The sequence below is a fragment of the Sinocyclocheilus anshuiensis genome, unplaced genomic scaffold, assembly GCF_001515605.1.
Source record: "Sinocyclocheilus anshuiensis isolate Anshui unplaced genomic scaffold, SAMN03320099.WGS_v1.1 scaffold379, whole genome shotgun sequence".
NCBI classification, from domain to species: domain Eukaryota; kingdom Metazoa; phylum Chordata; class Actinopteri; order Cypriniformes; family Cyprinidae; genus Sinocyclocheilus; species Sinocyclocheilus anshuiensis.
Window position 1 is genome coordinate 692096 of NW_015552574.1, and position 26211 is coordinate 718306.

General features: G+C 37.8%; 2 protein-coding genes across 2 annotated transcripts in view; both read left to right on the forward strand.

The window, feature by feature from the left end:
* LOC107665175 (glutamate receptor ionotropic, kainate 5-like) overlaps positions 1 to 12091 on the forward strand; it is a 35232-nt gene extending 23141 nt beyond the window's left edge. The window contains exons 13-17 of the mRNA XM_016455955.1: positions 1009 to 1118; positions 1243 to 1416; positions 4659 to 4824; positions 7186 to 7411; positions 12031 to 12091. Of these exons, the coding sequence (XP_016311441.1) occupies positions 1009 to 1118; positions 1243 to 1416; positions 4659 to 4824; positions 7186 to 7411; positions 12031 to 12062 (708 nt within the window). The 3' untranslated portion in view covers positions 12063 to 12091. The remainder of the gene's footprint in view (positions 1 to 1008; positions 1119 to 1242; positions 1417 to 4658; positions 4825 to 7185; positions 7412 to 12030) is intronic.
* A 10314-nt stretch (positions 12092 to 22405) lies between these two features.
* On the forward strand, positions 22406 to 24702 carry LOC107665176 (glutamate receptor ionotropic, kainate 5). The gene is made up of 2 exons (XM_016455957.1): positions 22406 to 22434; positions 23657 to 24702. The coding sequence occupies exon 2, from the start codon at positions 23675 to 23677 to the stop codon at positions 24266 to 24268; it is 594 nt and encodes a 197-aa protein (XP_016311443.1). The 5' UTR covers positions 22406 to 22434; positions 23657 to 23674; the 3' UTR covers positions 24269 to 24702.
* The last annotated feature ends 1509 nt before the right edge of the window (positions 24703 to 26211 follow it).

A 26211-nucleotide genomic window follows, 5' to 3' on the forward strand; every position in this document is an offset into this window, starting at 1 on the left:
TGTGTGTGTTTATATATACATAATAAATATACACAGTGCACATATATTATGTAAACAAAAACGTTTATTTTGCATGCGATTAATCGTTTGACAGCACTAATAATAATTGTTATAGTAATAAGAATAATTATAAATATTTATTATTGTTAATGTTTAATATTGCTGAAATATTTTATAATTATTATTATTATTATTAGTGTTTACTTGTTTCCTCACAAAACCTCACGAATCAAGAACATTTATGATAATACTCATTCATTACAGCAACATTTTTATTTTATTTTACATTTTTAATTTAAAAATTGTAATTGTTGTCGTTACTAATATTAATGCTTACTTATTTCATAATAATTAGTATCACCATTATTGTTATTATTAAACATTTTCTCTCAATTATTATTTACAGTGTCTATTTTTAATCGTTACTGCATAATTTAACAATTCTTTTAAAGAAAAAAGGCAAATAAAACTGCCAACCGCATAAGAAAAATGTCCAGTCAATTTTTACCACTTTATGACCACAGTAACATTTAAAAATATACTGAATATATTATGGGATGTTCTGAACTGCTTACCTGGGTTAGTAACAGTAACCAAGGGGCGGTGCTTAGTGAAGAATTTGTTTGGTTGAATTATTTATTTTTTTCCTCTCTTCTTGCATGAAAATCTTGCATTCCTGTAGCTCAAAAAGTAAAACATGGTGAGAGTAACGGCATCAGTTCTCTGAGAATGCCTGAATTGATCAAATGTACACCTTGAATGCATTGTCGCTTTGGATAAAAGCACCTGCCTGATGCATAATGCATAAATGCACAAATGAAAAATTGTGCATAATGTTTTGTACGTATCAAAAACAAACTTTTACCCAATCTCTTCATATGAAAGGATGCACTAAGCAGAACAACAACAAACAGCGATTGTATCAGGCAAAAGCTTTCAACTGTTTGGAGAGTCTCTGGCTGTAGGAGTGGTAAGAGCATTGTTTGTATTGTTATGTGCTCTCTACAGGGCAGGAAGCCAGGTTATTTCTCCTTCTTGGATCCCTTTTCGCCAGCTGTCTGGCTATTCATGCTTTTAGCCTATCTGGCCGTTAGCTGTGTGCTCTTCCTGGCTGCCAGGTACCACACTGTCACTCAATACACACACATCTATTTTGACTATCATTATATTCACAGTCCAGTGTTCTTCTTGAGGTAACAGCTTCTTTCTTTTTTTCTTTCCCTCCCTCCCTCCTTCCATCAGGCTGAGTCCGTATGAGTGGTATAACCCCTTCCCGTGTTGGCGGGACTGCAGGGACCTGCTGGAGAATCAGTACACGCTGGGGAACAGCCTGTGGTTTCCGGTCGGTGGTTTCATGCAGCAGGGCTCAGAGATCATGCCCCGGGCTCTGTCCACACGCTGTGTCAGCGGCGTTTGGTGAGTGTGGCGATGTTTCGCACTTCCTTTGAGGTGTAAGAGACCATGCAGTAAGTGTGTGTGTATCTGTGAGTATTAAAGACACTTCTTCACACTGAGTGCAATATCAGGATCGACACCAGCTGGCTCTGCACACATGATCCAAAAGCTTATATGGGTGACAGCGTTGCTGTAAACTAAAGACTGGAATATGCTACAAGATTTTTACAGCCTGGAGAAGTTGACGCTAGTTGCTGAAAGTCAGAGCCAGTCTGCAGATTTGATCTGACAGATTTCATAGAAAATGTATGCGTATGAGAGTGTATGATGGTCAAGCGATTTTTAGCTTCAGAATTTGATTCCCTTGAGTCGGAGGATATCAAACATGTTTGATATTTTGAGCGAATTTTAGCAACAAGGTGCACGTTTCTGAGGTTGTTGTGATCAGAACAACTTTAACTTTAGATTTAGAAAGTTAGAAATGTTTTAATTAAACTACCTGAAAAAATGTATTTATAAATATATAAAAATACGTATATTTTTTTCTATATACTATAAATAAAAGCACATAAATTACTAAAAATTACTAAAAGGTATACTGATTTTTAATAGGCAATACTTATTTTACAGGATTTTAAAGGAAGGTTATAATAGCATTATATTTTTTATTTTTCTTTTTAATAGCTTTTTCTAGTGTTAGAATATGATTCTTAAATGGTTAGATTTTCCAGAATTTCTCGGTTTTGTGCTTTTGTCTCAACCCAGACTTTGTAACTTCTTGTTTTGTAATAAATGCATTAAAAGTGTTCAAAAATGATGAAAATTATACTTAATTGTACTGCACTTTTGCCAAATAACCAAAAACATATTTTTGTTAATTTTGTGTCATTTGTATTTTTTTTTTCAAATTCATAGAATCACTATCAGCAATATTACCATTACACAAAACATTGTGAGAACAATTGAGTTTTTCAAAAAAAAAAGTCTATATTTTGTCATGATGAAAATGAGGCGTGACAGCAGAAAGACAGTTAAAAGATCAGAAATGTCTTTTATTTTTAAATTTTATTAACATAAAAAATTTAAATGTAAATTAATTTTATTTGTATAAATATTTCTATATGTAATTGACTGCTTTTTGGTGTTAAATGCATTTCAAGATTTCATATCAAGTGCCTCTAACTGAATACTGAAAACTGAGTCTGAATATTTGTTGGTAGGTGTTTCTATTTATTTTTTGGCCAAGCAACCAAAAAATGACCTATTTGTGAGATAATGTTCTGCAGGGCAGATTTTCACACATGGTGATGCATTATTTGAATTTAACATGGACTGAAAATCTGTTCTCTGTCTAAAGAGACCATTAAGAGTGTGTCTTGTCTCACTGAAGTTTGTTTGAGCATGTTTGTTTTGTGCGCCGACGTACATTCACTCTTTTGTAGTGTATTTCTAGATTAGTCTCCCACCTCGAATCATGTCGCTCAGTTCATTTTGCTCTTTCTGCTATCAAGTCAAGCTGTCTTCTGTTCCATCTCTTCAATTTCTATCCTGCGCCGTGCTGTTGAGGTCATTTAAGTTGAACAATCACTTTTAGGAAGAGTAACAATGGAGTTGAAATGATTCGATCTGTGCATGCAGTGGAAGCCGAATGTTTAATCATCTGTGGTGTGAATAAACAGAATAGATACGACTTTAATCCCACACAGGGGTGACCCAGAAAACGGAGAGCTGGCGTCTATCTCTGCTGCGTCCCTGAGCACGGCTCTGACTCCGTGATGCACTGGGGGACGTGTGTCTGCAATTGGTGTACTTTAATGTTTGATAAAGAGCTTTTATTTAATGACAAACAACTAATCTGGCTGTTTGTGTAGTTTTGGAGGCCAGTCACTTTAGAAAAGTTTTAAATGCTTCACCGGTCTCATGAAAGCTCTTTCTCTGAGGACTTCAGGAGTTTCCTTTCATCTGGCCATGATTCACTGCGGTGAAGAGCTCCGTGATTGTGTTGGGAAGGGCTCTCCAACTTCCTCCTGGAAACGCCTTAGACAACATAAATCAGCAACTGCAAAGAATGCATTCTTTTTCTCAGGAAATTCTTCTTTCTAAAGAAATCAGTGCTTTTATGCAGCAAGTATACATTAAAGTGACAGTAAAGACTTTTCTGAAGGATCATGTGACACTGAAGACTGGAGTAATGATGTTTTGAAATTCAGCTTTGCATCACAGGAATAAATTATATTGGGAAAAAAATTGAATTTTAAAAGAGTTATTTTAAATTGTAATAATATTTCACAGTAGTACTGTTTTTGCTGTATTTTTGGTCAAATAAATGCATGAATGCAGTCTTGGTGCGCATATGAGACTTTTTTTCTAAAACATCTGACAATAAAATCTGTCTGTCTGTCTGTCTGTCTATATATATATATATATATATATATATATATATATATATATATATATATATATATATACACAAACACACACACACACACATTGTAACATTGTCTCAGAACACAGTTTACCAGCTTAAACATGGAATGACTTCGTTTTTGCAGATACCATTGGTTGGAACATCTGACATAAATGGTTAATGTGTTAAATTATGGGTTTGATTTTTAATGTGCCATCGTGCCTTATTAATTCATTCACATTGCAGGTAATTCCACAGAGTTTGCAAACACTATTTATCGATTAATTTTCATAGCAGGTTGATCTGGTCGACATTGCAGCTGTGGGTGTCTTTCAATATTTCATTGAATGAATGAGTCAGCAAATCTGCACACAGATGTGTCTAATGTAAACATCTGTCATGTATGCGTATGAGAGTGTATGATGGTCATAGACTCCGATTTTTAGCTTCAGAATTTGATTCCCTTGAGTCGGAGGATATCAAACATGTTTGATATTTTGAGCCGATTTTAGCAACAAGGTGCATGTTTCTGAGGTTGTTGTGATCAGAACAACTTTAACTTTAGATTTAGAAAGTTAGAAATGTTTTAATTAAACTACCTGAAAAAATGTATTTATAAATATATAAAAATACGTATATTTTTTTCTATATACTATAAATAAAAGCACATAAATTACTAAAAATTACTAGGTTGATCTGGTCGACATTGCAGCTGTGGGTGTCTTTCAATATTTCATTGAATGAATGAGTCAGCAAATCTGCACACAGATGTGTCTAATGTAAACATCTGTCTCTAATGGACACACACATATTTCTGATGGGAAAAAAACAATGTGTTTCTGTGTGTCTGAAACAGGTGGGCATTCACGCTGATCATCATTTCCTCCTACACGGCGAACCTTGCCGCTTTCCTGACAGTCCAGAGGATGGAGGTGCCAATCGAATCTGCTGACGACTTGGCCGATCAGACGAACATCCAGTATGGGACTATTCAAGGAGGAAGTACTATGACCTTCTTCATGGTACGTATGTCCTTGTTTGTGTGAAATTGTGCGTGTGTGAGATTTGTTTCACCGGCCTACCATGTGTGCACATGTGATGTCATAATGCGTCACTTCCTGTTTATAGCGGCAGTTGGGCTAGTGACTCATATTCAAGCCCACACAGAATCTGTGCCAGCTAAATTTCACAGAAAGCTTTAGATTTCCGCAGAATTGAAACATCGTTCAGTCACAAAATTCTACACCCCTTGCATATATGGATATTCAGTGATGTTAATATTAACTTTTGTACTAATAATACTGACAGTATTCATACACTACCATTTGAAACATTCTGTAAGATTTTATGTTTTTGAAAGAAGTCTCATATGCTCACGAAGGCTGCGTTTATTTGATAAAAATATTTATAAAAGTACAGTAAAAAACTACAATTTTGAAACATTAAACTGTTATACTGTATAACATAACACATATATTATAAAAACATAACTGTTTTCTATTTTAATATGTTTTAAAATGGAATTGACTCTGATGGCAAAGCAGCATTTATTCCAGTCTTTAGTGTCCTTGAGAAATTATTTTAATATGCTGATTTTCTGTTTTAGAAACATTTCTGATTGTTATTAAAAGGATAGTTCACCCAAAAATGAAAATTCTGTCATTAATTACTCACCCTCATGTCCTTCCAAACCCGTAAGACATCCGTTCATCTTCGAAACACAAATTAAGATATTTTTGATGAAATCCGAGAGCTCTCTGACCCTCCCATAGACAGCAAGGTAACTACCATGAACAAGGCACCGAAATGTAGTAAGGACATCGTTAAAATGGTACATGTGACATCAGTGGTTTGACTGTAATTTTACGAAGCTACAAGAATACTTGGTGTGCGCAAAGAAAACTTGACTTTATTCAACCATTCTTCTCCACCCTAGCGTCATTATGGAGAGTATTATGACGCATGTGCGTGCTTTCCTCTGCACGTAAACAAGGCGCAGCGCATATGTGTTCTACATCAGCAGCACCACACACATGCATCGTTATAATCTCCATGGCGCTAGGGTGACGCGGAGGAGAAGAATTGTTGAATAAATTCATTATTTTTGTTTTCTTTGCAATGTATTCCCGTAGCTTCATAAAATTATGGTTGAACCACTGATGTCACATGGATTATTTTAACGATGTCCTTACTACATTTCTGTGCCTTGATCGTGGCAGTACCCTTGCTGTCTATGGAGGGTTAGAGAGCTCTCAGATTCCATCAAAAATATCTTAATTTGTGTTCTGAAGATAAACGAAGGTCTTACAGGTTTGGAACGACATGAGGGTGAGTAATTAATGACAGAATTTTCATTTTTGGGTGAACTATCCCTTTAATGTTATAACTTAAATGTTCAACTTTAACCAGTTGCTTCCCAATGTAAGCTGTGATCATTTTTTTTTTCCGCATTCTATTTGACATTTTATTTGAAATAGACATTTTTGCAACATTATAAATGTCTTTACGGTCACTTTTGATTGATTTAATGCATCTATGCTGAAAAAAAAAATGTCATTTCATATTCATACCACAAACGTTTAAACGGTAGTTTAAATATTACTAATTTGTTACTAATACTAAATAATAAAAAAAATGAATACTTATAAAAATTAATAAAAGTAATATTTAATTAATTAAATTTCACTAATTTTATAATACTTTCAGTGTTGCTCAGTTTATATCAATTCCAAAGATTTCCCCCCCAAAATCAATGTGTTTCTTCCGGATCTGCTCATAGATGCATCCATTCCCAATACAGTTTTCTCAACTAGTCATTTTGACTAGTTACCCAGAAAAGTAGTTGACTAGTATGTGGGTCAGTGTTTACCTGATGTAAATAATAAATTAAAATACAGGCTGAAAAACCAAAGACAAACCAAAATGCTGTCACCACATCTTAAACAAGTGCAGATAAAGTCATGTGATACACAAATAGTCGAAACAGTCCCTTTAATTAGTGGTAAAACTAATCAACTAGTCTGTGCATGTGCTTTGACTCATGTCATAATGCATCATGTCCTGTTTGCGGCAGTAAGCAGTTGGCCTAGTGACTCACAGCTACATCCATATTCACACTGGAGGCCAAGTTTACTTCCCCATTACATTAATAATGTATTATCCATCTTTCGTTCCCGTACATTTTCGCTTTCTTTCAATCTGTTACCTTAATCTAGTTCACTCTCAATGTCTGCCAATAAAATGCCTCTTTATTCATTGACCTGTCCTCATGTCACCACTAATATAATTTCATCTTTGATTTTTCTCCACCTTCCAATACTATATCTGTTTCACCTTTCTTTTCTCTCTCCATCTTTTCCGATGACTTTCATCGCCTCTCGCAGAACTCGCGCTACCAGACGTACCAGCGCATGTGGAATTACATGTACTCCAAGCAGCCCAGCGTGTTCGTGAAGAGCACGGAGGAGGGCATAGCTCGGGTTTTAAACTCCAAGTACGCCTTTCTTCTGGAAAGCACCATGAACGAGTACCACCGACGCCTCAACTGCAACCTCACGCAGATTGGAGGCCTGCTGGACACCAAGGGCTACGGCATCGGCATGCCTCTGGGTGAGTAGGGCAGAAAAGAAAGACCTAGAGAAATAAAGAGAAAGAGAGAGAAAGGTTTCAGGTGGGATATAAAGGTTTAAGAGAAATCAAAGTCTGATTTTAACCTTCTTATATAAGTAGAAATACTTTTTTGAGTGTCCAGCATTGAGGTCTTTAATGCAGTATCTGGAAAAAGCTAGCCATTATCATTCCTATTCATCCAAAAGTCTCAAAATGTGACTAATAATTTTGACTCTTAAATCTTTTTATTTCTTATTTTGAACTTTATCTCAGAAAAATTGCCTGTAGACTTTCATTGCGACTTCGGAATAGGCGTGAATAAAGAGACATAGAGACAAAAGGGCCTTTCGCACCACGGGAACCTTTTCATAGTACCAGAACTAATTGTGGAGCTACCCACTTTTTGGCGTTTTCGCACCGCCGGAACTGGGTGCAATTTTAGTACCGGACTGCCTTTTTCGAGAACCAAATTAGCTCCTACTCCGGAGCAGGGTCTAACCAGCACAACTGGTAACTGGGAAATAGTTCGCGCAAAATCGTCCCAGTACTTTAGTACTGTCCATTTAGTTCTGGAACTAAAGCGGTGCGAAAGGCCCTAATAAAGAGCTTTTTTTAAGGAGTTAATCAAACTTATTCAGGGTAGCACCATATTTAATTTTTGACATGAAAACAAGGATGTGAGAGATATATGTGTTCAATGGACTCAGTCACATCCTCGTTTTCATCCTTGTTAAATTCATTTTGGCATCTAACCCGAGTAAGGTCTACTGGTTCATGCTAACCATCCAAACCATGACCCACTGACATCCAGACGTATTCCAGTTTAAAGATGCAGTATGTAATATTGACAGCTAGTGATTGAGTACTCCAGTCAAAATTCTAAATATTGGGACAGCATTATTTCTTCTGCCACCTCCTCCTCAGACTCGATTCTCACGTGGGTTGCCAGATACCACAAGGAATGAGCATAACTGACAATGTTAGGCAACAAGCCTTACGCTGATCAGTTGATTTATCAACTGTAGCTTTTCCGATGGTTGCCGAAGCTTTTTAGGTCGGATACAATCTGCAGTCATTGATCCATATTGTTTTGCTGGTTTCCATGGCTGCAATACGCTGTGTTTTCCGTCATCTGGAAACCTAGGGTGTCGAAATAATATTGGTTAAACTGGCAGTGGGCAGAATCACACAGATAAAAAAAAAAACAGACATTCTGACACGGAACACACACTTCAAAGTAGAATAACTGGCTGTAGAATTGTTTTTTTTCCCCCGGTGAACTTAAGATGTTTCCTAAATATCTGCAAATGTATTATGGTATTTTTATACTTTAGTACAGTCAAAAAAAATCACATACAGCACCGTTAATGCCAAAACATTTTCTCTTTTACAAGTGTAATGTGCAGAGACAACTAAAGTAGAAAAATTACTACTAGTGGCACAGAAATTATGCACTTTAAATTTACAGTATTTATATTAATTAACCAAACAGTCAAACATTTTATTTATGTACTGTATTTATTTTTTGGCAATAAATATGCCTAATATAAGTATATAACTCTAAATACATTCCAACATTTGTTTATATATTAGGCAAAACATCAACTTTCTGTGTTTTAGTTGAGTCTGAGATGTGGCGTAGCTGTTATCTCACATACTCTGATATGTTGAGCCGTGGTGCTCAAGTGGATGGTACCAGTTTGAGTGTGGTTTGTGGCATTTTCTGAAGTCGCTCCCTCTTTTTCTCCCCAATATTTTTCGTTCTCTCTCCATTATGCCTCTGCATAAAAAGTCCAAAAGTAAAATCAAAAATAGTGTTTTAGTTCTGCCAGAAATAAATAGGATGATTGCCCAGAGAACATCACACAGACAAAGAAAGCCTCTGTCACAATGATAGCATCTCTTCATGCTCTAGTATTGCACATTTCTTTCTAATTTTTCTCCTGGATCGATGGCTTGCCACTTTCCACAAGGCTTGATAAATAGCAATTCTGACTTTGTCTTTGACATTTGGCATTTTCAGCAAGTACTCCGTGACAGACAGAGATATGAGGGAGGGAAAAGAAACAATTTATGGCATATGTGTTTTGCATTGAGGGCTTTAATACTCACTAGTGGGTTGAGGGCTTTAATACTCACTAGTGGACAATGAGGAAGGCTGGAAAAGAGAAAACGTGGGGTCTTAATCCACTATTGAGCCATTGTATGCGCTGGAATAATGTAGAAGGGCTTTCTGGACTTGAGTGCAAAGGGGCTTGTCAAGTCAGAATTTAAGAAGCTTACATCCAGCTGTGAAAGTGAAATAGGCCGTAAAAGTGTTATTGGCGTCATGTGGTGATTTCGCACAGTAGGCCTACTGCTCCAATTCCCAAAGACGTCTAAGCAAGCTAATAGTTCTGTTATATTTTTCTGCGTTCATTTGAAGTTAATCAGCAAATTTCTGAAATGCAAAATGCCTTTACTTCTACTGTTGTCAGTTAATCAAAACACTGAAAATACTAAGCAAGATAAATAACAATTCTGACTTTGTCTTTGACATTTGGCATTTTCAGCAAGTACTCCGTGACAGACAGTGATATGAGGGAGGGAAAAGAAACAATTTATGGCATATGTGTTTTGCATTGAGGGCTTTAATACTCACTAGTGGGTTGAGGGCTTTAATACTCACTAGTGGACAATGAGGAAGGCTGGAAAAGAGAAAACGTGGGGTCTTAATCCACTATTGAGCCACTGTATGCGCTGGAATAATGTAGAAGGGCTTTCTGGACTTGAGTGCAAAGGGGCTTGTCAAGTCAGAATTTAAGAAGCTTACATCCAGCTGTGAAAGTGAAATAGGCCGTAAAAGTGTTATTGGCGTCATGTGGTGATTTCGCACAGTAGGCCTACTGCTCCAATTCCCAAAGACGTCTAAGCAAGCTAATAGTTCTGTTATATTTTTCTGCGTTCATTTGAAGTTAATCAGCAAATTTCTGAAATGCAAAATGCCTTTACTTCTACTGTTGTCAGTTAATCAAAACACTGAAAATACTAAGCAATTGTATTGTTTTTGTCCTGTATTGGATCCCTACCAGCTACTTTTGGCATTTGTAAGAACAGACACAAGAGCTTAAAATGAATGTTCTGGATTTTAATTAAAACTATTACTAGAAGATTACAAAGAATTAAATCTATCATCAGTAGAGTAGATTTTCTGCCGTTAATACATTTTAACTCATGACAGTGAAATACTATTAAGATACTATTTTAACTCATGAAATAATATTAAATAAAATGATAAAAGTTGTATTTTTATGAAGCTTTGAGTAGAAGGTGGAGCTGTCACCAAATGCTCTTTTTGCTCTTGGCAGCAATACATATCAAGATTCATGTCTCTAAGATTTGTAAAGAATTGTTTCATGTCTTTGACGTGTTACACTTGAACAGTGTAGTATATCAGAAACCTTTTAATAGCTCTTTTCTGACATGGTCTGTGGGTTTTCTGATGAAATCTGATGAAACCTGTAGGAGGATTAGAAATAGTGGAAATCTAATTGGACAGAAATTGAAAACACTGCTAGCAATAAAATATATGAGAATTACATGTCCAACACTGTTATTTTAGTTATTTAGTTATTTATATACTTTCATGGTATTTTAAATTAACTTTAATTTTTATATTTTAGTTTTTATTTATATTTCTTATTCATTTTCATTTATATTTATTTCAGTTTTAGTAATTTGAACTTATTTCAGCTGGTTGTAAAGGCAACATTTCTAAACTTTCATTTAATTTTTGAGTTTTTTTAAAGTTAAGTTTAAGTTTTTTATCTAATATTTATATTGTTTTATTTCAGCTTCATTTCAGTCAACTAAAACAGATTCAAATTTTTTGACTTTTAGTTAACAATTACAACACTGATTTCCAAACCATTCAATCCAAAGATATTTAGTAAAAACTGTTGGTGGCGTTAAAGGTGTTGGGAGGCAGATTTAATACTCACTAGTGGGTATTAGTAGTATTAAAGGGATAGTTCATGAAAAATGAAAATTCTGTCATCTACTCATTTTTTAATTTGTTCCGAAAATATATGAATTTCTATCAGCTGTTGAACACAAGAAGGTATTTTGAAAAATTATGTTAACCAAACAGTTGACAGTAGCCATTGACTTCTATAGTATATTGAATTCTATAGTATGGAAAAATTACTATGGAAGTCAATGGCTACCGTCAACTATTTGGTTAACAACATTCTTCAAAATATCTTCTTTTGTGTTGAGCAGAGGAAAAAAACTCGTACAGTTCAGGACAATTTGAGGGAGAGTAAATAATGACAGAATTTTCATTTTTGGGTGCACTGTCCCTTTAAGAACTTGACCGATCAGTGTGCCAATACAGTTATAAGGGCTGCCACTGACTCCCATGATGCATGAAGAATAATAAAAACCTTTGGTTTTTGGTACCTTGAAAAAGAAATTATTTTAGCAGATAAAATTATGGGAGTATGAGTAAAAGACAGGACATATGAAACTGGGATGCTTACTCACAAACATCAGTGGGGAATTTGTACCTACAGTAGATTAATAGATGCAGTGAGAAAATTAACAGTGCTGCTTGCTGTTTTTGATCTTCTGTCCTCCAGGAAGATCAGTCCAACAACCTCATGACCACTAGGCTAAACTGCCCTCCAAAACATCACCATACGCTCATAATCGCATGATCCCGTAAATAGATTTGAAATGAGAACCCAGGAGCAGCATCCGTCTTCAAAGACTATCTCCAGGTCATAGAATGTCTTCCAGGAGCTCAAACATTCATTCCCTCCTCCCGGTTCTAACTCATCTCTTCAGGTCGCCTTCCAGAGTTCTGGTGCCAAGTGATAAAATCCTCTCATCCACTCATTCATGAAGAGGCTGGTCACCATGGACACCCCACATCCACTTCCATAGCAACCTGGAGTGCAGATGGTGTCACCACATAGTCTTTAGACTGGGTTAGACTGTAAAACATGAAATCAAAATTGACCTTTCAAGCGACTAGTTGTTCACACCCATACTAATGACTTAGGGTGGTCTTTAGGGCAGTCGTGGCCTAATGGTTAGAGAGTCGGACCTGTAACTCAAAGGCTGCGGGTTCGAGTCTCAGGTCCGGCAGGAATTGTCGGTGGGGGGAGTGAATAACCAGCGCTCTCTCCACCCTCAATACCACGACTGAGCTGAGACCCTTGAGCAAGGCACCGAACCTTGGCTGCCCACTGGCTCCGGGTGTGTGTTCACGGTTCACGGATGGGTGAAATGCAGAGCACAAATTCCGAGTATGGAACACCATACTTGATCACACGTCACGTCCTCCTCCTAATGTCTTCCTTCTGTAACACCTCACAATAAGGTTCAATTTGAAGACTAGTTACATCAACTATGAAATTTTTTTAAAGCATTTATTGATGTAGTATAATATTATTTTGACAATAGACATTGTTGTTCATTGTTAGTTAAAGGTACCTAATGCATTAACTAATGTTATGAAATTGCACTATTCATCAGTATATGTACTTCTATAAATAGTCTGTTTCAGTCATAAAGTACATCACATTACAGTAGTAAAATTGTTTCTGAATACCTTTTCATGTTTAATGTACTGCATGTGCTTTTGTGGTGAATAGTCAGCATAAATAGTGAGGTTCAGTCGGGTCATTTTCAAATAAAATGACAAATATGTAAACTTCTCAAAACATTTCAGTGCTGGAAGGTGAAAGAAATTCATTATAACCTGAGATAACAAGCTTAGAATGTAATTACAACCGAGCAATGCAATATCCAGTTGGTGACCTTTCAAAACCGTGCCGTTTTAAATACCAGATTTATTCTTATCAAATATAGGTATTTGCAAAGAATTTTATAAAATATAAAAATAATAATTTTAGAAATAATATAGGTTAATTGGAAAAATGTGCCTCTACCTACCAAAAAAAAAAAACTATACATAATTAACTGCAGTTTCCAGAAAAAAAACACAATTTTTTTTTTGATATATATAAAAATTATTATTACTGGGGCAGATTATCAATTTAAAAGACCTTGCGCAATTCTATGTTGTGATTTCAAAAAACGTTTACCATAGTGCATTTGTAAACCAATACATTTTGATGTTTGCATCACATAATTAGCTCCATATGGCTTTTTTGATGTAAACTTGCTCGGTAGCTCACCTGGTACAGGGATGTAAAGCGCTCAGATACGAGTCCTGTGAAACATGAGTCACAATAAAACAGCTCAAAGACTTGTTGAAGCTAAAATGGCATTTCAGATAAAACTGAACATGTTTTCTGCACCAATCACTGGACATTTCACTGAAAGTAGCGCAAAACATGCATGAAGCAACACCACAGGCAGGTTTTCTCTGATGAGGTTGAAGATGTTTTTGAAAGCTTGCATATTTCTTAGCTTACATGGCATGAGAGAATTGCAACTTTAAACACAGGGGTTGATGTAAGTGATATTGACACATAAAATAAATGTTTTGTGCTTATTATACTGAGGTGCAAAAACATGCACCTGCAAAGTACTTCACTTTCACAGCCTTTGAATGAAAAAGAAACTAACATTCAGTGACAGCTGATCCATTCCAGTGCATATCTGCAGTGTTTAATTTGAATTAGCATTTTTTTAATTTGATGAACACATCCTTTCACGTCATGTCGTTATTAGCGTGACATGATTAGTCGTGATACAGTAATGTTTAATGAAGGGTGATGTTATTCTAGCAAGTCAAATAATTTGGAATTAACCGATCATAACATTCATTTTCATTCTGACACACTGGCTAATTTAACTCATTTGCACAACATCAGTTGACTTACTAAGACATACTCAGTCATGTCTTAGCAGTTAGCGTATGTGTTCTGACATTCTGACACGTTAAACCAGAGTGCTAATGAGGGCAACGCTGGTCTGGGTCATGTCTTATAAATGTTCCTGTCACTAAAGGTGTCCAAAAGGCCAAAAACTGTTTACTTTGTGTGTAGCATTGCTAATCTTAACATAGCATTGCTAGCCTTAGCCTGTCTGAACTTTTGTAACTCTAATCTTAAGGTAGTTAGCTAGTTTCCCAGCCTTGCCAAGGTTTTAGATTGGTTTTGTACAATCATCAGCTGGTAACCCTGGGAGTCCAGTTGGCTAACCAGCTAAACTAATTTCATTCACTCTCTTGCAGGTTCACCGTTCAGAGATGAGATCACGTTAGGCGTACTGCAGCTGCAAGAGAACAACAGATTGGAAATCCTAAAGCGTCGATGGTGGGAGGGTGGAAAGTGTCCTAAAGAAGAAGACCATCGCGCCAAAGGTGAGCGAAACGCTGTTATTAGCACCTCAACATAACACACTGTTCTGTTACTGTACGTACTGATACCAACAGTACTGGCATTTTAAGTTATGAGTTCTGGTACAACCCTGAATATTTATAACCTGAAGTATGCGTGTGTGTATTAGTCAAGAGTAAGTTTTGCTATTCTCACAGGGACAAAAAAAAAATCATTCATTTTGTCCTATAGTTTTTCATCCATTTATCCTTTAGAGGAATACTAAAACCTGATGAATGTCTTCGCAAAGAAGACCGCTTTAAAAGAATGTAAGGCTACCAAAGGTTCCTTATCTTCACAGGTGAACAGGGTAAAAATTATAACTAATAGATATCACCATGCATTGCCCTGTTGAAAGAAAACAGCATATGCTGCTTAGGTATGTTTTGAAGCTGGGATGCTGGTTTGAGCTGGTTTATGCTGGTCCTTTGCTGGTTTATGCTGGTCCTTAGCTGGTCATGTGCTGGTCCTAAACTGGTCCGACCAGCACATGACCAGCATAAACCAGCAAAGGACCAGCTTAAACCAGCAAAGGACCAGCTCAAACCAGCTCAAACCAGCATTTTGTTGACATAGTACAAATATATGTCTTTGATTCACTCAATACAGTCTAAATAAATACATTTTCACCATGTCTTTACGAATAAAATGTTATATAAATCAGGCAACTGATTTGTGAACAAACCTCTCTGTAAAAACGTTCAGAATATAGATAGGAATAAAACTGTCATGTCTGGTGTACGTTAGTGCTATTGAAATGGAGATTTCTGGCTTAGTGCATGAGAAAAAAAATTAGTTTGAGACAACAGCCTTTACAGATATGTATTGTAATTGAAATCTACAGGCACAAATAGATAAAGTGTCATAAAAGAAACACTTAATGTGCATTTAGGATGTTTTATTTTCACCATGTGTTATGGAAACAAAAGAGCCCAAAACCTCATAATAGACCAGTGCATGAAAAAAAAAAAAAAAAAAAAGGTTTTGCCTGAAGCATCTTGCCTTAATATTTTATGTCTAAGAATACCAATAGTTGTATTTTTGGGTTAGAGTGTGATTTCCAGGCCTGGTGAAGTCCTGAAAATTAATAAAATCTTAAAAGGTCATGGACATTTTTCTAGATACGGTCATTTCTAAAGTATTTATTTGGTTATAAATTACTATTTGTGAGTGCAGTGTGAATTTTTGTGAAAATGAATTTTATGAACAAACATGGATAATAGAAATGCATTGGTCATAAAGTGCGGGAATCCTGAATGTAGTGTTTGCATGTATGATTTGTTTACCTACCGCAGCCTTACCTAGCCTACCTAAGTATATCTGCTCTTCTAATAAACATATATTTGTGTGAAATATAAAAAATGAGTTTTGCTCAAATCACACAAACATTGGCAGTGTGAATATTTGATTTCCTGTCGCTCTCTATATTGTTCTAATATTGCATATAGGATGCACTACATCCATCTGATTCAAATGACAGATGCTTCACAGCTCTGCTAACACTGTGAGTGTTTATTTATGTGGTCTGGTGATATCTGCATTCTGTGTGTTGTAGACTCGTGCTAGCCCAGGGGGAATGGAGGGAAAATGGTGCACAGGCATGAACGTGTGTAATTTCTCTAGTGTGGTTCGCAAAGCTTGTATATTCACCAGAAAGTGACATTTACAGTCTCTCAGGGTTATTTACCGGTCTGCAAGAAGATGTTAAATAATATGAGCTCTGTTTTTGTGATTCTGATAAACTCAGAATTATTGTGGGTTTCCTCTTATTCTTGCACGCAAAGTTTTTTAGTTGGTGTTTCTTTGTAAGTGAATTAATTAATTGTATCACTGGCAACTAAACCACCTGAATCCTGGTTAAGAGAAGCGAAAATCCCTGTCTCCTCTTAGCGGTTGATGCTTCAGGATTTAAATTTTAATGGTGGCCCAACACACAACAGAAGTTGATTATCATACAAGATCAAACAAGTTCATGTTAATAGAAATATTTTTTTTGCCATTCCCCTATTATTGTGAATAACCAGCGCTCTCTCCACCCTCAATACCACGACTGAGCTGAGACCCTTGAGCAAGGCACCGAACCTTGGCTGCCCACTGGCTCCGGGTGTGTGTTCACGGTTCACGGATGGGTGAAATGCAGAGCACAAATTCCGAGTATGGAACACCATACTTGATCACACGTCACGTCCTCCTCCTAATGTCTTCCTTCTGTAACACCTCACAATAAGGTTCAATTTGAAGACTAGTTACATCAACTATGAAATTTTTTTAAAGCATTTATTGATGTAGTATAATATTATTTTGACAATAGACATTGTTGTTCATTGTTAGTTAAAGGTACCTAATGCATTAACTAATGTTATGAAATTGCACTATTCATCAGAATATGTACTTCTATAAATATTCTGTTTCAGTCATAAAGTACATCACATTACAGTAGTAAAATTGTTTCTGAATACCTTTTCATGTTTAATGTACTGCATGTGCTTTTGTGGTGAATAGTCAGCATAAATAGTGAGGTTCAGTCGGGTCATTTTCAAATAAAATGACAAATATGTAAACTTCTCAAAACATTTCAGTGCTGGAAGGTGAAAGAAATTCATTATAACCTGAGATAACAAGCTTAGAATGTAATTACAACCGAGCAATGCAATATCCAGTTGGTGACCTTTCAAAACCGTGCCGTTTTAAATACCAGATTTATTCTTATCAAATATAGGTATTTGCAAAGAATTTTATAAAATATAAAAATAATAATTTTAGAAATAATATAGGTTAATTGGAAAAATGTGCCTCTACCTACCAAAAAAAAAAAACTATACATAATTAACTGCAGTTTCCAGAAAAAAAACACAATTTTTTTTTTGATATATATAAAAATTATTATTACTGGGGCAGATTATCAATTTAAAAGACCTTGCGCAATTCTATGTTGTGATTTCAAAAAACGTTTACCATAGTGCATTTGTAAACCAATACATTTTGATGTTTGCATCACATAATTAGCTCCATATGGCTTTTTTGATGTAAACTTGCTCGGTAGCTCACCTGGTACAGGGATGTAAAGCGCTCAGATACGAGTCCTGTGAAACATGAGTCACAATAAAACAGCTCAAAGACTTGTTGAAGCTAAAATGGCATTTCAGATAAAACTGAACATGTTTTCTGCACCAATCACTGGACATTTCACTGAAAGTAGCGCAAAACATGCATGAAGCAACACCACAGGCAGGTTTTCTCTGATGAGGTTGAAGATGTTTTTGAAAGCTTGCATATTTCTTAGCTTACATGGCATGAGAGAATTGCAACTTTAAACACGGGTTGATGTAAGTGATATTGACACATAAAATAAATGTTTTGTGCTTATTATACTGAGGTGCAAAAACATGCACCTGCAAAGTACTTCACTTTCACAGCCTTTGAATGAAAAAGAAACTAACATTCAGTGACAGCTGATCCATTCCAGTGCATATCTGCAGTGTTTAATTTGAATTAGCATTTTTTTAATTTGATGAACACATCCTTTCACGTCATGTCGTTATTAGCGTGACATGATTAGTCGTGATACAGTAATGTTTAATGAAGGGTGATGTTATTCTAGCAAGTCAAATCATTTGGAATTAACCGATCATAACATTCATTTTCATTCTGACACACTGGCTAATTTAACTCATTTGCACAACATCAGTTGACTTACTAAGACATACTCAGTCATGTCTTAGCAGTTAGCGTATGTGTTCTGACATTCTGACACGTTAAACCAGAGTGCTAATGAGGGCAACGCTGGTCTGGGTCATGTCTTATAAATGTTCCTGTCACTAAAGGTGTCCAAAAGGCCAAAAACTGTTTACTTTGTGTGTAGCATTGCTAATCTTAACATAGCATTGCTAGCCTTAGCCTGTCTGAACTTTTGTAACTCTAATCTTAAGGTAGTTAGCTAGTTTCCCAGCCTTGCCAAGGTTTTAGATTGGTTTTGTACAATCATCAGCTGGTAACCCTGGGAGTCCAGTTGGCTAACCAGCTAAACTAATTTCATTCACTCTCTTGCAGGTTCACCGTTCAGAGATGAGATCACGTTAGGCGTACTGCAGCTGCAAGAGAACAACAGATTGGAAATCCTAAAGCGTCGATGGTGGGAGGGTGGAAAGTGTCCTAAAGAAGAAGACCATCGCGCCAAAGGTGAGCGAAACGCTGTTATTAGCACCTCAACATAACACACTGTTCTGTTACTGTACGTACTGATACCAACAGTACTGGCATTTTAAGTTATGAGTTCTGGTACAACCCTGAATATTTATAACCTGAAGTATGCGTGTGTGTATTAGTCAAGAGTAAGTTTTGCTATTCTCACAGGGACAAAAAAAAAATCATTCATTTTGTCCTATAGTTTTTCATCCATTTATCCTTTAGAGGAATACTAAAACCTGATGAATGTCTTCGCAAAGAAGACCGCTTTAAAAGAATGTAAGGCTACCAAAGGTTCCTTATCTTCACAGGTGAACAGGGTAAAAATTATAACTAATAGATATCACCATGCATTGCCCTGTTGAAAGAAAACAGCATATGCTGCTTAGGTATGTTTTGAAGCTGGGATGCTGGTTTGAGCTGGTTTATGCTGGTCCTTTGCTGGTTTATGCTGGTCCTTAGCTGGTCATGTGCTGGTCCTAAACTGGTCCGACCAGCACATGACCAGCATAAACCAGCAAAGGACCAGCTTAAACCAGCAAAGGACCAGCTCAAACCAGCTCAAACCAGCATTTTGTTGACATAGTACAAATATATGTCTTTGATTCACTCAATACAGTCTAAATAAATACATTTTCACCATGTCTTTACGAATAAAATGTTATATAAATCAGGCAACTGATTTGTGAACAAACCTCTCTGTAAAAACGTTCAGAATATAGATAGGAATAAAACTGTCATGTCTGGTGTACGTTAGTGCTATTGAAATGGAGATTTCTGGCTTAGTGCATGAGAAAAAAAATTAGTTTGAGACAACAGCCTTTACAGATATGTATTGTAATTGAAATCTACAGGCACAAATAGATAAAGTGTCATAAAAGAAACACTTAATGTGCATTTAGGATGTTTTATTTTCACCATGTGTTATGGAAACAAAAGAGCCCAAAACCTCATAATAGACCAGTGCATGAAAAAAAAAAAAAAAAAAAAGGTTTTGCCTGAAGCATCTTGCCTTAATATTTTATGTCTAAGAATACCAATAGTTGTATTTTTGGGTTAGAGTGTGATTTCCAGGCCTGGTGAAGTCCTGAAAATTAATAAGGTTTTGCCTGAAGCATCTTGCCTTAATATTTTATGTCTAAGAATACCAATAGTTGTATTTTTGGGTTAGAGTGTGATTTCCAGGCCTGGTGAAGTCCTGAAAATTAATAAAATCTTAAAAGGTCATGGACATTTTTCTAGATACGGTCATTTCTAAAGTATTTATTTGGTTATAAATTACTATTTGTGAGTGCAGTGTGAATTTTTGTGAAAATGAATTTTATGAACAAACATGGATAATAGAAATGCATTGGTCATAAAGTGCGGGAATCCTGAATGTAGTGTTTGCATGTATGATTTGTTTACCTACCGCAGCCTTACCTAGCCTACCTAAGTATATCTGCTCTTCTAATAAACATATATTTGTGTGAAATATAAAAAATGAGTTTTGCTCAAATCACACAAACATTGGCAGTGTGAATATTTGATTTCCTGTCGCTCTCTATATTGTTCTAATATTGCATATAGGATGCACTACATCCATCTGATTCAAATGACAGATGCTTCACAGCTCTGCTAACACTGTGAGTGTTTATTTATGTGGTCTGGTGATATCTGCATTCTGTGTGTTGTAGACTCGTGCTAGCCCAGGGGGAATGGAGGGAAAATGGTGCACAGGCATGAACGTGTGTAATTTCTCTAGTGTGGTTCGCAAAGCTTGTATATTCACCAGAAAGTGACATTTACAGTCTCTCAGGGTTATTTACCGGTCTGCAAGAAGATGTTAAATAATATGAGCTCTGTTTTTGTGATTCTGATAAACTCAGAATTATTGTGGGTTTCCTCTTATTCTTGCACGCAAAGTTTTTTAGTTGGTGTTTCTTTGTAAGTGAATTAATTAATTGTATCACTGGCAACTAAACCACCTGAATCCTGGTTAAGAGAAGCGAAAATCCCTGTCTCCTCTTAGCGGTTGATGCTTCAGGATTTAAATTTTAATGGTGGCCCAACACACAACAGAAGTTGATTATCATACAAGATCAAACAAGTTCATGTTAATAGAAATATTTTTTTTGCCATTCCCCTATTATTATTATTTTTTTTATTATTATTATTTTAATCAATTCATTTAAACAGATCATTTCAGACATGCATTTTTCAAAAAACAGAGAAATTAAAATGTTTCCTTATCAAACCACCTGGCTTCATGCTTCCGCTTGATAACTCTTAGGAATACCGCCTACACCCACCTACATCTCTGAAATATAGTTTAATAGGATCCCTCTGGAATCCTGCGGGAATGCAGATCTCTAATTAGATCCACAGTGTGTGTGTGTGTGTGTGTGTGTGTGTTTGTGTGTGTGTGTGTGTGTGTGTGTGTGTGTGTGTGTGTGTGTGTGTGTGTGTGTGTGTGTGTGTGTGTGTGTGTGTGTGTGTGTGTGTGTGTGTGTGTGTGTGTGTGTGTGTGTGTGTGTGTGTGTGTGTGTGTGTGTGTGTGTGTGTGTGTGTGTGTGTGTGTGTGTGTGTGTGTGTGTGTGTGTGTGTGTGTGTGTGTGTGTGTGTGTGTGTGTGTGTGTGTGTGTGTGTGTGAAAAAGAACTCTCGTTTGCGGCGCCGACGGCCCCTCTCGTCCCAGGGCATCCTCCGGCACCCAGCCCGTCTCCCTTTAGCAGCTCCCCGTCAAATGCGGCTCGTGAGGGAGATGCGTCTCAGCAACGGCAAACTCTACAGTGGGACGGGGCCGTTAACCGGCGCTGCTGCAGGACCGGGACCTGGCGGGGGCACTGCGGAAATGGGCCCAGGCCCTCAGCGACTGCTGGAGGACCCTCTCAGTGCCAGCGTCCCCAGTAGCGCACCCGCTCTGGTCCCCACGGCGGCGCCCCGTGGCTGTACACATGTGCGGGTGTGCCAGGAGTGCCGGCGGATCCAGAGCCTTCGCTCCACATCATCATGCTCACGCAGCTCGCCGCTGGCCTCCGCCACATCCTCTCTCCCGCATTTGCCGCCACCGCCCCCCTCCGCCTCCAATACAAACACTGACAACGAAGGAGGATGCTCGGGCAGCCCACGCAGGGCCAAACCCACGCCCCCTCCAAGGCCGCTGCCGCCCAGTAAAACTCCCTCTACTGATCTCCTCTGCAAGCAGGACTGAGACTGAGATTAAGGAAACTATTGTCGGGACAAGAATTTAATGTAAATGAGTGCTGGAGGACAGACGGAAAGAGACTGTCCACGCCTCCAGTCAAAGTGACCTCTGGGGTACTGCAAATAAAGGCCATTTTTGGATGCAAAATTACATTAATTGACACTGAGTGAGAGAAAGATGATTCAGCCAACCGCTTGCTGTCCAAGTGTCCGGTTTGAACACCACGTCTTGCAGCGGTGCTCAGAAAGCCAGTGAGGTTTGGCATGCTGTTGAGACTATGTAATGAGGTCCACACGCCGCTCGGCCGAGACAGATGAGGTACGCCCTCACTCCTGCCCCATCCGAAACCACAGACACTCACGAGTAGGTCACAACGCCAACCAGTCAAGCCGTCTGTGTTTGTGATGTTACTGTTCCATAGCTTTCACACAGTTTACCGCTCATATTTCTACACCTCAAACATGGCTCTAGCAGTGACAATGGGTTTGATTCCCAGAAATAAAATAAAATGTATATGCAGTCTGTGCTGCATATAGGTTGCTTTGGATAAAAGCATCTGCCAGTTTCATCAACAAGTTGTTTGGAATATGAATGAGTGCTATTATAGACCATTTTAGTATTTTTGGCTAATTAAATGGAAAATTAAACAATTTTGAGACTGAAGTGCAGTGTTTATGGGCACAATGATGGATCACAGCCTTTATTCATGAGTTCCACGATGTTTTGAGAACATATTTTATTCATTTTGTTTTAGACAAGTGGAGAAAATAAAGACTTGGTTGTTCTGGTTCTGAAAACTTTGCTTTGCACACAATGTTATTCAATGCAGGTTATTTCTGTAGGTCAAGTGGCAAAGCATGCCATTAGCAACAGCAAGCACATTTACTGATATAATATGTATCTTGAATGCATTGCAAGTCGCTTTGGATAAAATGATCTACCAAATGCATAAATTTAAATGTATGGGATTTTTTACATTCATTTATTAGTTCACCAGGTTGATTAACCCCTAACTCAACCAGGGGGCCGTGGCCCACTATGGGGCCTCAACAAACTTCCAAGGGGGCTTCAAGATGACTTAAAATTATTTATAAGACGACATAAAAAGCATTAAAATAAGCTGAAACGACTAAAGCTCAAGATATTTCCTATTTTTATTCACCTCCTCTTTGAAGAACCAGGATTCCTTTTGTCTTGAAAAACAAGGATATATGATATAGCTTAATTTTAAAATAGAACTGGTAGTCGTGTTAGTGAAAATATTTTTACAAATCCTTATCAAGTAAATAATGAGCAGCTGTACAAGTCATTGGGCCTCTAAATGTTGTCGTGCACTATGAGGGCTATTGAAGTGAAAAAGGTGGAGATCCACTGCCTTAACTTTCAGTATGAGATACGAATAGCGATGCCCACTTCAAGATAATTGAGCAAATGATGTTCTGTTTTCACTTTACTCCTGTCCATTTTCATTTGGTCTTTTTCCTTATATATTTCCTTCCTGACTCTCTTTCCTCTCTCTTCCTCTTTGATCCTCACTAAGGTGTCAGTATGTCAGGAAATGATGACTGAATTCAGAAACGTTATCTCCTGTAAAAAGAACTCTCGTTTGCGGCGCCGACGGCCCCTCTCGTCCCAGGGCATCCTCCGGCACCCAGCCCGTCTCCCTTTAGCAGCTCCCCGTCAAATGCGGCTCGTGAGGGAGATGCGTCTCAGCAACGGCAAACTCTACAGTGGGACGGGGCCGTTAACCGGCGCCGCTGCAGGACCGGGACCTGGCGGGGGCACTGCGGAAATGGGCCCAGGCCCTCAGCGACTGCTGGAGGACCCTCTCAGTGCCAGCGTCCCCAGTAGCGCACCCGCTCTGGTCCCCACGGCGGCGCCCCGTGGCTGTACACATGTGCGGGTGTGCCAGGAGTGCCGGCGGATCCAGAGCCTTCGCTCCACATCATCATGCTCACGCAGCTCGCCGCTGGCCTCCGCCACGTCCTCTCTCCCGCATTTGCCGCCACCGCCCCCCTCCGCCTCCAATACAAACACTGACAACGAAGGAGGATGCTCGGGCAGCCCACGCAGGGCCAAACCCACGCCCCCTCCAAGGCCGCTGCCGCCCAGTAAAACTCCCTCTACTGATCTCCTCTGCAAGCAGGACTGAGACTGAGATTAAGGAAACTATTGTCGGGACAAGAATTTAATGTAAATGAGTGCTGGAGGACAGACGGAAAGAGACTGTCCACGCCTCCAGTCAAAGTGACCTCTGGGGTACTGCAAATAAAGGCCATTTTTGGATGCAAAATTACATTAATTGACACTGAGTGAGAGAAAGATGATTCAGCCAACCGCTTGCTGTCCAAGTGTCCGGTTTGAACACCACGTCTTGCAGCGGTGCTCAGAAAGCCAGTGAGGTTTGGCATGCTGTTGAGACTATGTAATGCATATCCCGTGAACGTATGCTATGCAACATGTCATAAAGGAAAAAGCGGAGGACAACTATGAGGACAGCTGTTAGTTTTGCATAGAAGTGCGGATCTACGCTCCTGTGGACGATGGAGTCTGTACCTAAAATGTGCGCACGTCTAACTGAAATGATTTTGGTGCAATTACATTTGATTTTTTTTCTTTAAATAAGGGGGAGGATTACAATTCATTTGTATTCCTGAATGTCTCTTGCTTGTTTTCCTTTCTAGCTTTTTCTTTGGTTTCAATCTTTTAGTCCTTTTTTTTTTTAAATATGATACCTGTTTTTTCCCACTTGTTAATTTCTCTGAGGACTAAGTATATAGATTTTTGTAAGTTTTGCTGGGATGTTTTGTGGTCAGAAGTTAGTTTTCCTCTTCTTCAACCTCTAAGATTACTCACCTGGTTTCAGTCTCTCATCTTCTGTCTTTAAACACCAACCTTTAAAGGTTAAAATCAACATCAAAAACATTAAAACCCCAGTTTACTTCCACTGTGTGACATATTTCCAGGTAAAACAGGATATTCAAGAAGGAATATGTAGGGCGGGATTTTATCCATCAGCAATTGATTGGATCTCGCAAAGTGAGCATTCCAGATCGTGGAGTTCAAGATTCACCCTTGAGCCCATCTCAGCAAATCCCAGTGGTAACACTGCTTTCCAAATCTATACTTGATTTGCTATTTTTGCCATAAACTTTATTGTATTTTGTCAACTGTCATTGAATTACTGTTGATTATTGGCAAGATTTTAGAAAGGCTGCATTACTGTACTTAATACAGTATACTCTTCATTAATACCAATTTGGCTGTTGGTTAATACTAATAGCCGCACAACCTCGATGATGTCAACCGAACAGGAAAGTTATTTCAGAAGCAAGAAAGTTACATTTTTAGCATTTTCCCTAACATACACTGGTGAATCATTCACAATAAGGCCAGGAATGTGTGTAAAGAAACTAAATAGGATCAGCTTCGATTTCATGTTGACTTTAACAAGCTGCCCGTCAATATTTGCAATTTGCGAGGACACCGAGAAACATTTTTCATCCCTGGAACAATGACAACAAAAACAAGACGAGACAGAAAACCCTTTGTGCACCTGAAGGGGCATTTATCTGATTATGTGAGAGGACAATTAATGATGTTTTTCATTACAGAACTAAATGAGCCTCTATCATGAATGGTTTGTTGAAGTGCAGTTGCTGTCTGGGTGCTTGTGAGATGCCAATATCCATTTATATCCAAAGTGTAAGCATAGCAGCCCTGTTTAGAATCTGCAGCATTATAGCATTCGTATGTTGGTGCTTTATGATTGTGTGTGAGAGCGAGTGCGTTTGTGTCAAGGGAAGATGGAAATGTGATAATCATTTTTTAATCAAAGCTGATTTTTTTATTTCTCATTAATTTTCAAAGATTTCTATACCAGTGCTTGAAGAATCACACCCACAATGAAGAAAATAAGGCAAATTATTCAGATTATTGTTATTAATATTCCAATAAAACTGTGGGGTAATGTAGGAGGGCTGTTGCCCTCTTTCGTTAAATATATAGACACATGTTTGGAATAAAACTGTGACTTTTGCCCTTAATGAATGTTTCTGTTAGTTGATCATTTGATTCACCCCCTCCCTCCTTTCC

What these genes read in the sequence shown, in the direction of transcription:
- LOC107665176 (XM_016455957.1), top strand. Translation starts at nt 23,675, where the DNA reads ATGATGACTGAATTCAGAAACGTTATCTCCTGTAAAAAGAACTCTCGT.